This window comes from Oncorhynchus tshawytscha, linkage group LG13 (genome assembly GCF_018296145.1).
Source record: "Oncorhynchus tshawytscha isolate Ot180627B linkage group LG13, Otsh_v2.0, whole genome shotgun sequence".
Taxonomy (NCBI): Eukaryota; Metazoa; Chordata; class Actinopteri; order Salmoniformes; family Salmonidae; genus Oncorhynchus; species Oncorhynchus tshawytscha.
The window spans coordinates 45125292-45140042 of NC_056441.1; the positions used below are offsets into that span (position 1 = coordinate 45125292).

Here is a 14751-nt window from a genome sequence, read left to right on the forward strand (position 1 = left end):
CGTGTAGCCTCGGGAGACATTTACTGTGTACTGGGTCAATGCAAACGGATGCAGTAAACAAATAACCAAAAATATTTTGAGTCACCGAGACAATGTGTAAACAAACTAAATAGGTGAGCGAGATAAGGCACGCACACTAGATGATCAAAACATTAGATCACATCAAATAAGCCTGAATAGTTCACCAACTATACAAGACTAGCCTGTTATATCTAAGCATAATTGTACCACAAGTGGGTTACTTACTATCCACAGTTCGCAAGCAACAGTTGCTGAACTGTGAGCATATTCAAGACTTCTTGATGTGACGTTGAATGTGAGCCATAGCCTCATCCGGAGATTCAAATGTGTAGTCTTTACCCTCATGAGATATCCATAAACGGGCCGGGAATCACAGTCCATACTTCACACTTGGATGGTCCCGAAGTACTCGTTTGGCCTGTCTGAAAGCTGCGAGCTGCCTGGAAACAGTGGGGAGTAGTCCTGGTAGATGGAAAAGCTCTGTCCTTGAAAGCTCAGAGTGGTTTTGCGGGCTCGTCGGAGGATCTCCATCTTCTCATGAAAAAAGTGCACTCGAAGAATTATGTCACGGGGCCTCTCCGCATCCCGGGGCTTTGGGCGCAGCGACCGGTGGGCTCGATCAATCAGGGGCTTTTCATCTAAGGCAAGAACATCCTTCAGCAGCCCTGAAACTAAATCCGTGGCGCGATGCATTTCCGCGGACTCTGGGACCGATACAAGTCTCAGATTATTGCCGCGAGAGAATCCCTCTAGACTCACACAGCTCTCCTTCACCTTTTTCAAATCCGCAGCTAGGCGTTTAACTTCAGCCTCCAGGGATGTAGTTAAATCGGAGACATTAGTAGCGGAGGTCTCCAGTGCCGCAATCGTTGTAGTGTGTGACGCAGTTGTTGTTTTGAGTATTGTTGATTGCTGGCACAGTCTCGTTCCGCAGGATGGTTAAATCTGCTTTTAAAGTATCAGAAACCTCCTGTATTCTGGCCTCAATTGTAGCAACCACCTGTGTTTTCATTTCAACTATCTCAGAGCGTAGTAGTTTGATGGCCTCGAGAATGTTCATTTCAGCGCCGCCAAGCCAAGCCGCGCCCCCGGTTAAAGTGTGCGTCCCCGGGCCCTAAGACTCAGGAGAGGGCGGTGATGAGAGCGGGTCTTGTAGGCCGGGTTTTCTCAAAGTCATGCTTTTGGCCTTATGTTTGGTCGACATGCTGACATTCGGAAGCAAAGTAGTCTTGTTTTTACGGAAAGGGATCACCAAATTAATATTTGAAAATAAATACGGTTCTGCTGCAGAATTCACATAAACTTTAAGAATACCACGGGAGCAAACGGAAAACACGTCAGTCGCACATGGCGTCCCCTACCATCAGTCCAAGTTCGGCTTTTCTGATGTATCAAGTACTTATGTCATGCAATAAAATGCAAATTAATTACTTAAAAACCATACAATGTGATTTTCTGGATTTTTGTTTTAGATTCCGTCTCGCACAGTTGAAGTGTACCAATGATAAAAATGACAGACCTCTACATGCTTTGTAAGTAGGAAAACCTGCAAAATCGGCAGCGTATCAAATACTTGTTCTCCCCACTGTATAACATCTTCCGACAAGATGGATATGCTTAACACCCTGGCCATCCTACAATCTAAGCTAAATGCCCTCAATCTCACTGAAATTATCATCGAACCTACCAAATACAATCCTAAATCCGTAATCATGGGCACCCTCTTAGATATCATCCTGACCAACTTGCCCTCTAAATACACCTCTGCTGTCTTCAACCAGGATCTCAGCGATGAGTGATGGGTCCACGGTCAAACGACCACCCCACATAACTGTCAAACGCTCCCTAAAACACTTCAGCGAGCAGGCCTTTCTAATCGACCTGGCCCGGGTATCCTGGAAGGATATTGACCTCATCCCGTCAGTAGAGGATGCCTGGATGCTCTTTAAAATTGCTTTCCTCGCTAAATTAAATATGCATGCCCCATTCAAAAAATGTAGAAATAAGAACAGATATAGCCCAACCCAGACTTGACTGCCCTTGACCAGCACAAAAACATCCTGTGGCGTTCTGCATTAGCATCAATTATTAATAGCCCCCGCAATATACAACTTTTCAGAGAAGTCAGGAAACAACATACTCAGTCAGTTAGAAAAGCTAAGGCTAGCTTTTTCAAACAGAAATTTGCATCCTCTAGCACTAATTCCAAAAAGTTTTGGGACACTGTCAAGTCCATGGAGAATAAGAGCACTTCCTCCCAGCTAACCACTGCACTGAGGGCTAGGAAACACTGTCACCACCGATAAATCTATGCTAATCGATAATAATAACAATACATTTTTCTACAGCTGGCCATGGTTTCCACCTGGCTACCCCTACCCCGGCCAACAGCTCAGCATCCACTGCAGCAACTTGCCCAAGCCCCCTCCACTTCTCCTTCACCAAATCCAGACAGCTGGTGTTCTGAAATAGCTGCAAAATCTGGATCCCTACCAATCAACTGGGCTAGATCATCTGGACTGTCTCTTTCTAAAATGATCAGCCGAAATTGTTGCAAACCCCATTATTAGCCTGTTCAACCTCTCTTTCGTATCATCTGAGATCCCCAAAGATTGGAAAGCTGCCGCGGTCATCCCCCTCTTCAAAGGGGAGACACTCTAGACCCAAATTGTTATAGACCTATATCCATCCTGCCCTGCCTTTCTAAAATCTTCAAAAGCCAAGTTAACAAACAGATCACTGACCATTTAGAATCCCACCGTACCTTCTCCACTATGCAATCTGGTTTCCGAGCTGATCATGGCTGCACCTGAGCCATTCTCAAGGTCCTAAACGATATCATAACCGCCATCGACAAAAGACAGTACTGTGCAGCCGTCTTCATCGACCTGGCCAAGGTTTTCGACTCTGTCAATCACCGCACTCTTATGGCAGACTCAACAGCCTTGGTTTCTCTAATAACTGCCCCTGCCTGGTTCACCAACTACTTATCAGATAGAGTTCAGTTTGTCAAATCGGAGGGCCTGTTGTCCGGACCTTTTTATTTATTTTTTTATTTTTTATTTCACCTTTATTTAACCAGGTAGGCTAGTTGAGAACAAGTTCTCATTTGCAACTGCGACCTGGCCAAGATAAAGCATAGCAGTGTGAACAGACAACACAGAGTTACACATGGAGTAAACAATTAACAACTCAATAACACAGTAGAAAAAAAAGGGGAGTCTATATACATTGTGTGCAAAAGGCATGAGGAGGTAGGCGAATAATTGCAATTTTGCAGATTAACACTGGAGTGATAAATGATCAGATGATCATGTACAGGTAGAGATATTGGTGTGCAAAAGAGCAGAAAAGTAAATAAATAAAAACAGTATGGGGATGAGGTAGGTAAAAATGGGTGGGCTATTTACCGATAGACTATGTACAGCTGCAGCGATCGGTTAGCTGCTCAGATAGCAGATGTTTGAAGTTGGTGAGGGAGATAAAAGTCTCCAACTTCAGCGATTTTTGCAATTCGTTCCAGTCACAGGCAGCAGAGAACTGGGACGAAAGACGGCCAAATGAGGTGTTGGCTTTAGGGATGATCAGTGAGATACACCTGCTGGAGCGCGTGCTACGGATGGGTGTTGCCATCGTGACCAGTGAACTGAGATAAGGCGGAGCTTTACCTAGCATGGACTTGTAGATGACCTGGAGCCAGTGGGTCTGGCGACGAATATGTAGTGAGGGCCAGCCGACTAGAGCATACAAGTCGCAGTGGTGGGTGGTATAAGGTGCTTTAGTGACAAAACGGATGGCACTGTGATAAACTGCATCCAGTTTGCTGAGTAGAGTGTTGGAAGCAATATTGTTGATGACATCGCCGAAGTCGAGGATCGGTAGGATAGTCAGTTTTACTAGGGTAAGTTTGGCGGCGTGAGTGAAGGAGGCTTTGTTGCGGAATAGAAAGCCGACTCTTGATTTGATTTTCGATTGGAGATGTTTGATATGAGTCTGGAAGGAGAGTTTACAGTCTAGCCAGACACCTAGGTACTTATAGATGTCCACATATTCAAGGTCGGAACCATCCAGGGTGGTGATGCTGGTCAGGCATGCGGGTGCAGGCAGCGAACGGTTGAAAAGCATGCATTTTGTTTTACTAGCTTTTAAGAGCAGTTGGAGGCCACGGAAGGAGTGCTGTATGGCATTGAAGCTCGTTTGGAGGTTAGATAGCACAATGTCCAAGGACGGGCCGGAAGTATATAGAATGGTGTCGTCTGCGTAGAGGTGGATCAGGGAATCGCCCGCAGCAAGAGCAACATCATTGATATATACAGAGAAAAGAGTCGGCCCGAGGATTGAACCCTGTGGCACCCCCATAGAGACTGCCAGAGGACCGGACAGCATGCCCTCCGATTTGACACACTGAACTCTGTCTGCAAAGTAATTGGTGAACCAGGCAAGGCAGTCATCCGAAAAACCGAGGTTACTGAGTCTGCCATTAAGAATATGGTGATTGTCGAAAGCCTTGGCAAGGTCGATGAAGACGGCTGCACAGTACTGTCTTTTATCGATGGCGGTTATGATATCGTTTAGTACCTTGAGCGTGGCTGAGGTGCACCCGTGACCGGCTCGGAAACCAGATTGCACAGCGGAGAAGGTACGGTGGGATTCGAGATGGTCAGTGACCTGTTTGTTGACTTGGCTTTCGAAGACCTTAGATAGGCAGGGCAGGATGGATATAGGTCTGTAACAGTTTGGGTCCAGGGTGTCTCCCCTTTGAAGAGGGGGATGACTGCGGCAGCTTTCAATCCTTGGGGATCTCAGACGATATGAAAGAGAGGTTGAACAGGCTGGTAATAGGGGTTGCGACAATGGCGGCGGATAGTTTCAGAAATAGAGGGTCCAGATTGTCAAGCCCAGCTGATTTGTACGGGTCCAGGTTTTGCAGCTCTTTCAGAACATCTGCTATCTGGATTTGGGTAAAGGAGAACCTGGAGAGGCTTGGGCGAGTAGCTGCGGGGGGGGGGACGGAGCTGTTGGCCGAGGTTGGAGTAGCTAGGCGGAAGGCATGGCCAGCTGTTGAGAAATGCTTGTTGAAGTTTTCGATAATCATGGATTTATCGGTGGTGACCGTGTTACCTAGCCTCAGTGCAGTGGGCAGCTGGGAGGAGGTGCTCTTGTTCTCCATGGACTTCACAGTGTCCCAGAACTTTTTGGAGTTGGAGCTACAGGATGCAAACTTCTGCCTGAAGAAGCTGGCCTTAGCTTTCCTGACGGACTGCGTGTATTGGTTCCTGACTTCCCTGAACAGTTGCATATCGCGGGGACTATTCGATGCTATTGGAGTCCGCCACAGGATATTTTTGTGCTGGTCGAGGGCAGTCAGGTCTGGAGTGAACCAAGGGCTATATCTGTTCTTAGTTCTGCATTTTTTGAACGGAGCATGCTTATCTAAAATGGTGAGGAAGTTACTTTTAAAGAATGACCAGGCATCCTCAACTGACGGGATGAGGTCAATGTCCTTCCAGGATACCCGGGCCAGGTCGATTAGAAAGGCCTGCTCACAGAAGTGTTTTAGGGAGCGTTTGACAGTGATGAGGTGTGGTCGTTTGACTGCGGCTCCGTAGCGGATACAGGCAATGAGGCAGTGATCGCTGAGATCCTGGTTGAAGACAGCGGAGGTGTATTTGGAGGGCCAGTTGGTCAGGATGACGTCTATGAGGGTGCCCTTGTTTACAGATTTAGGGTTGTACCTGGTGGGTTCCTTGATGATTTGTGTGAGATTGAGGGCATCTAGCTTAGATTGTAGGACTCCCGGGGTGTTAAGCATATCCCAGTTTAGGTCACCTAACAGAACAAACTCTGAAGCTAGATGGGGGCGATCAATTCACAAATGGTGTCCAGGGCACAGCTGGGAGCTGAGGGGGGTCGGTAGCAGGCGGCAACAGTGAGAGACTTATTTCTGGAGAGAGTAATTTTCAAAATTAGTAGTTCGAACTGTTTGGGTATGGACCTGGAAAGTATGACATTACTTTGCAGGCTATCTCTGCAGTAAACTGCAACTCCTCCCCCTTTGGCAGTTCTATCTTGACGGAAAATGTTATAGTTGGGTCTGGCAGACTCTATGGGGATGCCACAGGGTTCAAATCTCAGACCGACTCTTTTCTCTGTATATATCAATGATATATTCTCTGATCCACCTCTACGCAGACGACACCATTCTGCATACATCTGGCCCTTCCTTGGACACTGTGTTAACAAACCTCCAAACGATCTTCAATGCCATACAACACTCCTTCCTTGGCCTCCAACTGCTTTTAGATGCTAGTAAAACTAAATGCATGCTGTTTAACTTTGTTGTGTGTTCAAGGCTTATTTTTACAGACTATGGTGCGAGGAAACTGTGCAGACACTGTGATTTGAGCTATAGAGCAGTGGTCACCAAACTTTCCTGAGTAATGATCACTTTGACGAGGTAGCCTCCATACTTACTAGCGGTTGTTGAGGTCTGTGTTTCTGTTAAGTTTAAGACTTGTACTTCGTTAAACATTTTGTTGTTTTATTTTCTTCATTGATATGAAGCCAAATGACACAACGATTCTGAAATAGCTAGGCTCTTTTTGCATGACACTATTTAGGGATAAAGGTGATGGTTTTTCGATTTAAGGAACAAGTGTATGCGAAATTATTGTCACAGTGGGACTTGAACTTGCACGACATTTCGTCAACAGAGTCCGACACAGTGTAACAAGACTGGGGTAAGCGTTTTTAATAAAACTTTGACTTTGAATGATCACCTGGGGCGGCAGGGTAGCCTAGTGGTTAGAGTGTTGGACTAGTAACCGAAAGGTTGCAAGTTCAAATCCCCAAGCTGACAAGGTACAAATCTGTCATTCTGCCCCTGAACAGGCAGTTAACCCACTGTTCCTAGGCTGTTATTGAAAATAAGAATTTGTTCTTAACTGACTTGCCTAGTAAAATTAAAATAAATAAAAAAACTTTCTCAGTCAAAATGCAATCCAAGTTCTACTGCTCAGATTATTTTTAAACATGACTTAAGCCTATGCAAAATGAACCAATTAAAAACAGTTCTGTAGCAATGAGGTTTGTGCAGTAGGCTATAGGCCCAATACATTGTCACTGCATCTTGGCTATGCTTGAATTGCCCTAGCAATGTTGTTCTTAAACCATTTTAGAGTCGTCACAACAGACCCGGGTTTGTTCCCAGGCTGTGTCACAACCAGCCGTGATCAGGAGTCCCATAGGGCGGCGCACAATTGGCCCAGCATTATCCGGGTTAGGGGAGGGTTTGGCCGGCAGTACTGTCAAAGGTGGGCTCTAATCTGATGGAAATTAATAGGCATACAACCAAAAGTATGTTTCCTTCACTTAGCCCTCCAACACCTGTCTGCTTCCTTCAGATCTGCAAACACCAAAAGTGGAAGGCACTAGTTGGGGGAAGGGGCAGAGGAGGATGGTGAGGGCAAGACAGCTCCTAATAATGGCTAGAACTGAGTGAATGGAATGGTATCAAACACATGGAAACCATGTGTTTGATGTGTTTGAAACCATTCTATTGATTCTGTCCCAGCCATTACTATGAGCTTGTTCTCCGATTTAAAGTGCTACCAGCCACCATGCTGGTAAGGGGCTATGGGTTGTTTTAGCCAAGCAGAAATGGAGAAGATGTGAACAGAAGGAAATTAGAGAAAATTAGACAATGAGATCATGAGAAGATGTGAGTTGGTAATCTGACCAGAGAGGGAGTTTGGTCCAGGTGGTGCAGTAGGTAGAGACCGTCATCTCCGCCACTTAGGGCGTGTCCTGCTTCCAGACAAGCCCTTGACCTCTGCCTTGCCTCTGATTGGTGCAACAGCAACGATGAGACTCTGCCTCTCGACCTCTCCTATGAGATAGACAAACAACGATAAGAGACAGAATACTCTCAGATAGGAAGGTAGATAGAGTAAATTTATGTACAGTAAAAGTGTTGGGTTCAATTCCATTGAATCTTAGTCAATTCTTAAATCAAATGTAATTTTAATTCCTGAATTTATAAAATCATCCATTTGTTAAATGGATTCAAATGTTTCTCCTTAATTGGCGCAGTTAAAGATGCATTAACGAATAAAACAATTATATAAATAAATGAATGAGTAGAGAGTGGATGAATGGATGGATAGATATGCGCGCGCACAAACACACACACACGCACACACACACACACAACTTTGTCATAACAAATGTCTGTGACCTGATGAACTGTGAACAAGATGTACTTTGCGGATCAGTTCTCATTGCACGAAAAGCTGGTTCGTAGGCAGGCAGCCTGAGATAAAGGGCTTATCATTATAATGTATGAATATTTTCAAACATAAAAATGAAAGCCAGGTTATTAGATCACATGCTAAGGTTTTCAACAACAAAAATATTACTGCTTGTGCCCCATTTTTTCTAAGCTAAACCTCAAAACTCGCAACCAATTATGATGTGATGATGATCACCATCATCATCATTATGACCTCTTATTATTACTGATGTTACATAGCTCTCACTGCAATCGTGCACCACTGTAACTGTATTCAAGATAAGCCTGAGGGGGCTTGTGTACAGTATTGCGGGGACACCGTGCTGATTTTGTGATACATGCATACTGAATTGCTTTGACAAAATAGGTCCCCAAGCCCTACTCTGCGAATAGGCCTCCAATCCAGATTTGAAACTATAAGAAGAAACTATAAGAATATAAGAATCAAATATGTGTGTAGTCTAAATTTTTCAAGTAAAAATACTTTGAAATGCATGGTCTGAGTATATTCCCACGAAAATCAAATTGGTTAAAATGTGCCTAGGTAATAATCCTGCAAATTCAATGAACCTACAATAAAATTGAGCGAAGATATGGCAACGAATGAATCCGTTGCAAATGACCCCCAAGACATGTATAATAGGAATTTGCGCTATGGAGAAAATGAATGATTAGGTCTACCCGTCATATCCTAGATAGGGTGCGAGAATCGTCCCAATCTAACGCAGAGTTTTATTGTAGACAATAAGTGTGCTATGCAATAAAAAACGCTTACCCCAGTCTTGATACACTGTGTCGGACTCCGTTGACGAAATGTCGTGCAAGTTCAAGTCCCACTGTGACAATAATTTCGCATACACTTGTTCCTTAAATCGAAAAACCATCACCTTTATCCCTAAATAGTGTCATGCAAAAAGAGCCTAGCTATTTCAGAATCGTTGTGTCATTTGGCTTCATATCAATGAAGAAAATAAAACAACAAAAAGTTTAACGAAGTACAGGTCTTAAACTTAACAGAAACACAGAGACCTCAACAACCGCTAGTAAGTATGGAGGCTACCTCGTCCACTCTGCACCTCATACCGTAACTAACCTAAAGAGCGCAATATATTTCACAATACATTTATCCGGTTTATTTTTATACTATCAAATGCATTAATAGGCCCACCTTAGAACAATGTATATAATACTATATAATACATATCACCATGTATCATTATTAATTAAAAACGAACTATAAAAATTACAGCGTAATCACAAAGTATTACGGTATTTAAGTGTACACCGCTCATTCTTAAATAAGCACTTGACCGTACTCACTTTTCCAACATATACAATATGTTTCTCGACGATTGTATGTCCCACTCGTTCTTATTATACCTCAGCAGTTACACTTTGTTGCCTATGACTTGGGTGTATTATTTAGCCTTAAAATACTTAGCTGTCAGGTGTGAATGGGGGCTCGAAGGTAAAAGCACTGTCTTTCTTGAGGGTTATCTTTACCACGCGCTATATCTAAGGATAGTGATCTAACCCACTACCTATCAAAGTCCAGAAACCCGTCGCAGTGACAGCGAGCAGTAGGCTATTTCTTCTTATTTTTAAAACACATGTATTCAAGAGGGCTGCTGCATTGCTTTTACAGTTACAAAGATATCCAACTGAAATGACGGACTTTCTCACTTTTCCCGCACTGCTCTGGAGTGTCCTGTTGCTAGTGCTCAGCGGCATCATCACACCCGCATGCACAGATGATGTAAGTATAAAAATGCAATGATTAATTAGGCTATAAGGGCTCAGCTCAGGGTAAAGTCTGCTGCATATCGTGCATACGTGTATTATAACTGACTTGTAAGGGAAATACTTTTTATTGCGAACACGAATCTGAGTTGACGATATAGCTGAGTTGGCGGGTCATCCATGCCGAAATTACTTCACATGTGTCACCTGAATAGCCACCTATAGACGTATTACTGTTACCCTAACTCATACAGGTAGCCTAGATTTACTTGGTGTAGCAGGAGCGTTATGGACATAGATTGACATAAAATACATTCATGTCAGAGTTGAATTATGTTGATGTAATTTATTGCCTCTACAGGTCTAAGGCTCACGACAGGTGTATTACAAAGCTTTAGGCTACTGGTTAAGATTACATTTAGTTGTAGAGTGGTGACCATTTTAATATGGTAGAATGGAAATGTAGAATGGAAATGGTCCGATTGTTTTGCATGCCTGTAGATTCAGCCAGCTCCAACAGAGGCGCCATTGCGCACACGCACGCATGCACGCGCACTCGTGCACACACACACACACACCACATATTCACACGCACATATTCACACGCGCACACATTTCCCCAGGCCCATCCCTGAGCTGTGTACTTAAAACAAGCGCTCAAGTGCTCAAATGTGCTGAAAAACTATTCCCAGACCAAGGTTAATGTGTATGTGTAGACTCACGTTTTCATTGAGTGTGGATAAGATCCTGCAACACAATGTGGTTGAGTTAAGTATACAACTCAATAATACAATTATCTTTGCAAAATGGCTGTCCTGCACAGTTGAGTCGCAACAATTTGTAAAAATGTGCAGCCCAACATGTGTAATATGACACAACCATGCAGAGATGCATTTGGAAAACCCTGTTTTCCATTGCAAATCTTTACCAAAAATCTGTCGGATGCCTTTAGAACAGGGTTCTCCAACTGCACTCCTTGAGAGCCATTGGGTGCGCTGGCCGTTGATCCAGCCCTGCAGTAACACACAGTTAACAGTTAACAACAAGACCATGATTAATTGGTACTTTTTTTATTATCTGCTCACTCAGTGGCTTTTCAGGAGAGCAATGTCATGTAATCCATTTGTTTCAATATAAGCTAATATATCAAATACATTGCTACAAAATTAATGCTCAGTATACACGGCATTGAACAGTCAGCCTTGTGCAAACTCTGCCACGAGGAAACAAAATCAATAGAACATATTTTTTAGTATTGTCCATCGGTGGCTCGCTTTTGGAGTCAAATCCAGGAATGGTTGTTATGTCATAATATCAGGGTTCAAATATCATTATACTTTTGGGTAAAGTATTTATTTTTAGGGCAATATCGGTAGAAATTGTACATATAGGAAGGTTCAGGACCCTCGTAAGACATCACAGTAAAAGGGAGGGATGTATTGCAAAAGGAAATGGCAAAATGACGTTATACTGGGGAAAGATGGGTTAATCTGTGGACATCGGAGGGTTGGAGTTAAGAATGAATGGTGGATTGGCAGCTGTGGGTTAAAATCCAGCACTTGAAGAAAGAGGAAATTAGTAATATATGTATAATTATTTAACTACAGGTACCGTTGATGTGAGCAAAATAGCAGTAAGAAGCAGTAGCAGTATTGTTATCCGTTAGTTTACTCCAATTAGGGTAGGGATGGTAGGGTAGGGGGAAAAAAGTATAGAGAAAAAATATAAAATCAGGGGGGTTAGAAATTATGCAAACAATTAAATTGATAGTTTGTAAATTCTATCTGCAATTTTGAAGCTGATCTACCCTCTGCCCAAAATAAATAAACATTCCAATGGAGACCCAATTTGGTTCCCAGCTAATTTTAGCATCACATCATCCATGAATGTTGTTAAATGTCCTTGGACAACATGATTTACTAACCTTTTGTAGATGGGCATACCATAACGGTTATAAGAATGTTTGGTGAAAATGTTCCAATAATGTTTGTTTTGCACATTTAATATGTTTTTGTACAGAAAAATACAAAATAAAAACAGAAAACGTTAAAGCTATGTCATGGGAACATCCCTGGGAAACTTTGTCAAATGTTCGGGGGACTTTTAGATACATCTTAACCTTCTCAAGATGTCCCTATTAACATTTTGGGAATGCAGTGGTAACCAGAAATTGTTTGCTGTGTAGTGGTTTGATGTCTGTAGTTTATTTTTTAGAAACTAGTAGGTGTCCTGTGTGGCTCAGTTGGTAAAGCATGGCACTTGCAATGCCAAGGATCATGGGTTTAATTTCTGTTGGGGCCACCCATATGAAGGATGTATGCATGCATATATGGCACTTTCAACATGGTGGCTTTGTTTTCTTAATTAACATTCTCTTGCTGTAGAACTGTACTGGGCATCTCTATTGTATTATGGATGTTGGTACTAATGTTGAAATAGTTAACATTGTTTTCAAAGTTTGTTGATCAAGTGAATTGCTTCAGGCAAGGCTTGGTGGACGGTTAAGGGATGGTTTCTAGACACTGAGTAAGCCTAGACCTGGACTTAATAGCAAGTTCAGTGGAGAAGGTATATCTATGACTGCCCTGGAGCGATATCGCTCCATCGCTGGCTTTACACAATGCTTTGATCATTATAACCATATATGACAAATAAAGGATTGACCTCTATTCGGTTTAAAGATGGATAGCAGACTCATAAAGTACATATTTAGATCTTCAAAAATATAGCCTATATGCGTGACAGACAGGGGATGGGTTGAGGGAGGGGTGTTATGGAGGCAGCCTGGCTGGTGTGTTGGTGTGAGGGTGGCTTGTGTAAGTCTGTGGTACATTTTCTGTGAGAACCATTCCCCCTGTCATGTGTATTTGTTTTACAGTGGCTGTTATCTACAGTAGACATCTGGTGGGGCACAGGCTCAGTCTTGTCACTGTGGATCTCAGATCACTCTAGATACAGACAGTCAGTGTGCTGCGTGCTCCACAGCCTCACCTCTTGGGCAGCATTAAATTCCATATTACCTGTACTAGTCATGACTACAGGTTCAGTATTGAGACTCTGGACTTGGAACTTGTTACTGCCCCAGATACAATATTTCACCACCTCGGTAGGACTTGTGCTCATTCACTGGCAAAGAGACCCATAAGCACCAGTGGTACTAAGATTATCTGCAGTCCGACTAGGAGGCAGTATTTTCATTTTTGGAAAAATAACGTACCCAAAGTAAACGGGATATTTTGTCAGGACAAGATGCTAGAATATGCATATAATTGACAGGTTAGGATAGAAAACACTCTAAAGTTTCCAAAACTGTAAAAATATTGTCTGTGAGTATAACAGAACTGATATTGCAGGCGAAAGCCTGAGAAAAATCCAATCCAGAAGTTTTGAAAGCTCTGCGTTCCAATGCGTCCCTATTGAGCAGTGAATGGGCTATCAACCAGATTACTTTTTCTACGTATTCCTCAAGGCAGGGGTGTCAAACTCAAATACCCAGTGGGCCAAAATGTAAAACCTGAACAAAGTCACGGGCCAACATTGAACAAATTAACCTTTTAATATGGACCCAAACAAGTTTTGCTTTAACATTGAATATGGAACAAGCATCGCTTATTACCATACAATATATAATTTAATAGTGGAGACATGCAAAATCGAATTTCAAATGAAAAAACACATCAATGGCATTCATTTATTTAATAAATAAAATTGAAATAAAAATTGTATGCCTCTTTTCTATTTGCAGCCTTCTGATTTAAATACCAAAATAAACTTTTTCCACTGGCTAATAATTTTACAAATAAAATGATAATAAATCAATCAACCATTCAAGCCCATGCCTTGTAGCAAGAAAAAGTGCATAAAGAAAACGTTAATTATTGCACACTGGTCTAATCTGATGTGCCCAAGCCAGATACCTGGCATCTCTTCTTGGATGCTAGTTCATCAATGTCTGGGCTCAAGCTCTGAGCTGAAGAAATCCTCAGTATCGAGCGAAGATGTTCATCAGTCAGACGTCTCCTGTGAGTTGTTTTGGTCATCTTCATCGAGGAGAAAAGTTGCTCGCATAGATAAGTGCTGCCGAACATGGAGAGCATCTGAGCAGCTTGGGTGCGGAGCTGAGGCATTGTGTCAGGGATGAACCGTGGAAACTGTGCGGCGCCCACAGCATCATACTTTGACTTCAGCGTGTCGTTGCACTGGAGTTCAATCAGCTCCATTTGGATGTTGGTTGGTGCATTTTCCACATCAACTGCGAAGGGATTACTAAGCAGTTCAAACTTGCATTTCTGGGCATCAAAGTCGGCAAATCGCCGGCTAAACTCAGCGGCGAGAACACTGAGTTTTTCAGCAAACTGTGCGCATGGGAACACGGCGGTAGAGATCTGCGCTTTTATGGATTGGCAGCAGGGAAAATGCCAAGGGTTTCCTTGCAGCATCTGATTCTCCCACAGGCACAGTTTAGTTTTGAAGGCCCTCACTGCAGCGTACATGTCTGTGATGATGCGCCCCCGCCCCTGAAGCTGCAGGTTCAGCGCATCGAGATGGCTCGAGATGTCACAGAGAAAGGCCAGCTCACACAGGAACTTTTGCTCCCGGAGCTCTGCTGTATCCTTCCCTTTGGTTTCCAGGAATTGACATATTTCCTCACGCAGCTCGAAACATCTGTTCAGTACTTTTCCTCTGCTTAGCCATCTCAC

General features: G+C 43.1%; 1 protein-coding gene across 4 annotated transcripts in view; it reads right to left on the reverse strand.

Moving 5' to 3' along the window:
- Positions 1-10047, reverse strand: part of col4a4 (collagen, type IV, alpha 4) — a 142751-nt gene extending 132704 nt beyond the window's left edge. For 3 of the 4 annotated variants that reach the window (XM_024441956.2, XM_024441955.2, XM_024441953.2), the window contains exons 1-2: positions 9087-9371; positions 7760-7909 (exon numbers count right to left, since the gene is read on the reverse strand). In XM_024441956.2, coding sequence (XP_024297724.2) covers positions 7760-7806 — 47 coding nt within the window. In that variant the 5' untranslated portion in view covers positions 7807-7909; positions 9087-9371. Of the gene's footprint in view, positions 1-7759; positions 7910-9086; positions 9372-9631 lie in introns of those variants that run through there. The other variant, XM_024441954.2, reaches the window with a different exon arrangement.
- Positions 10048-14751: the final 4704 nt, after the last annotated feature.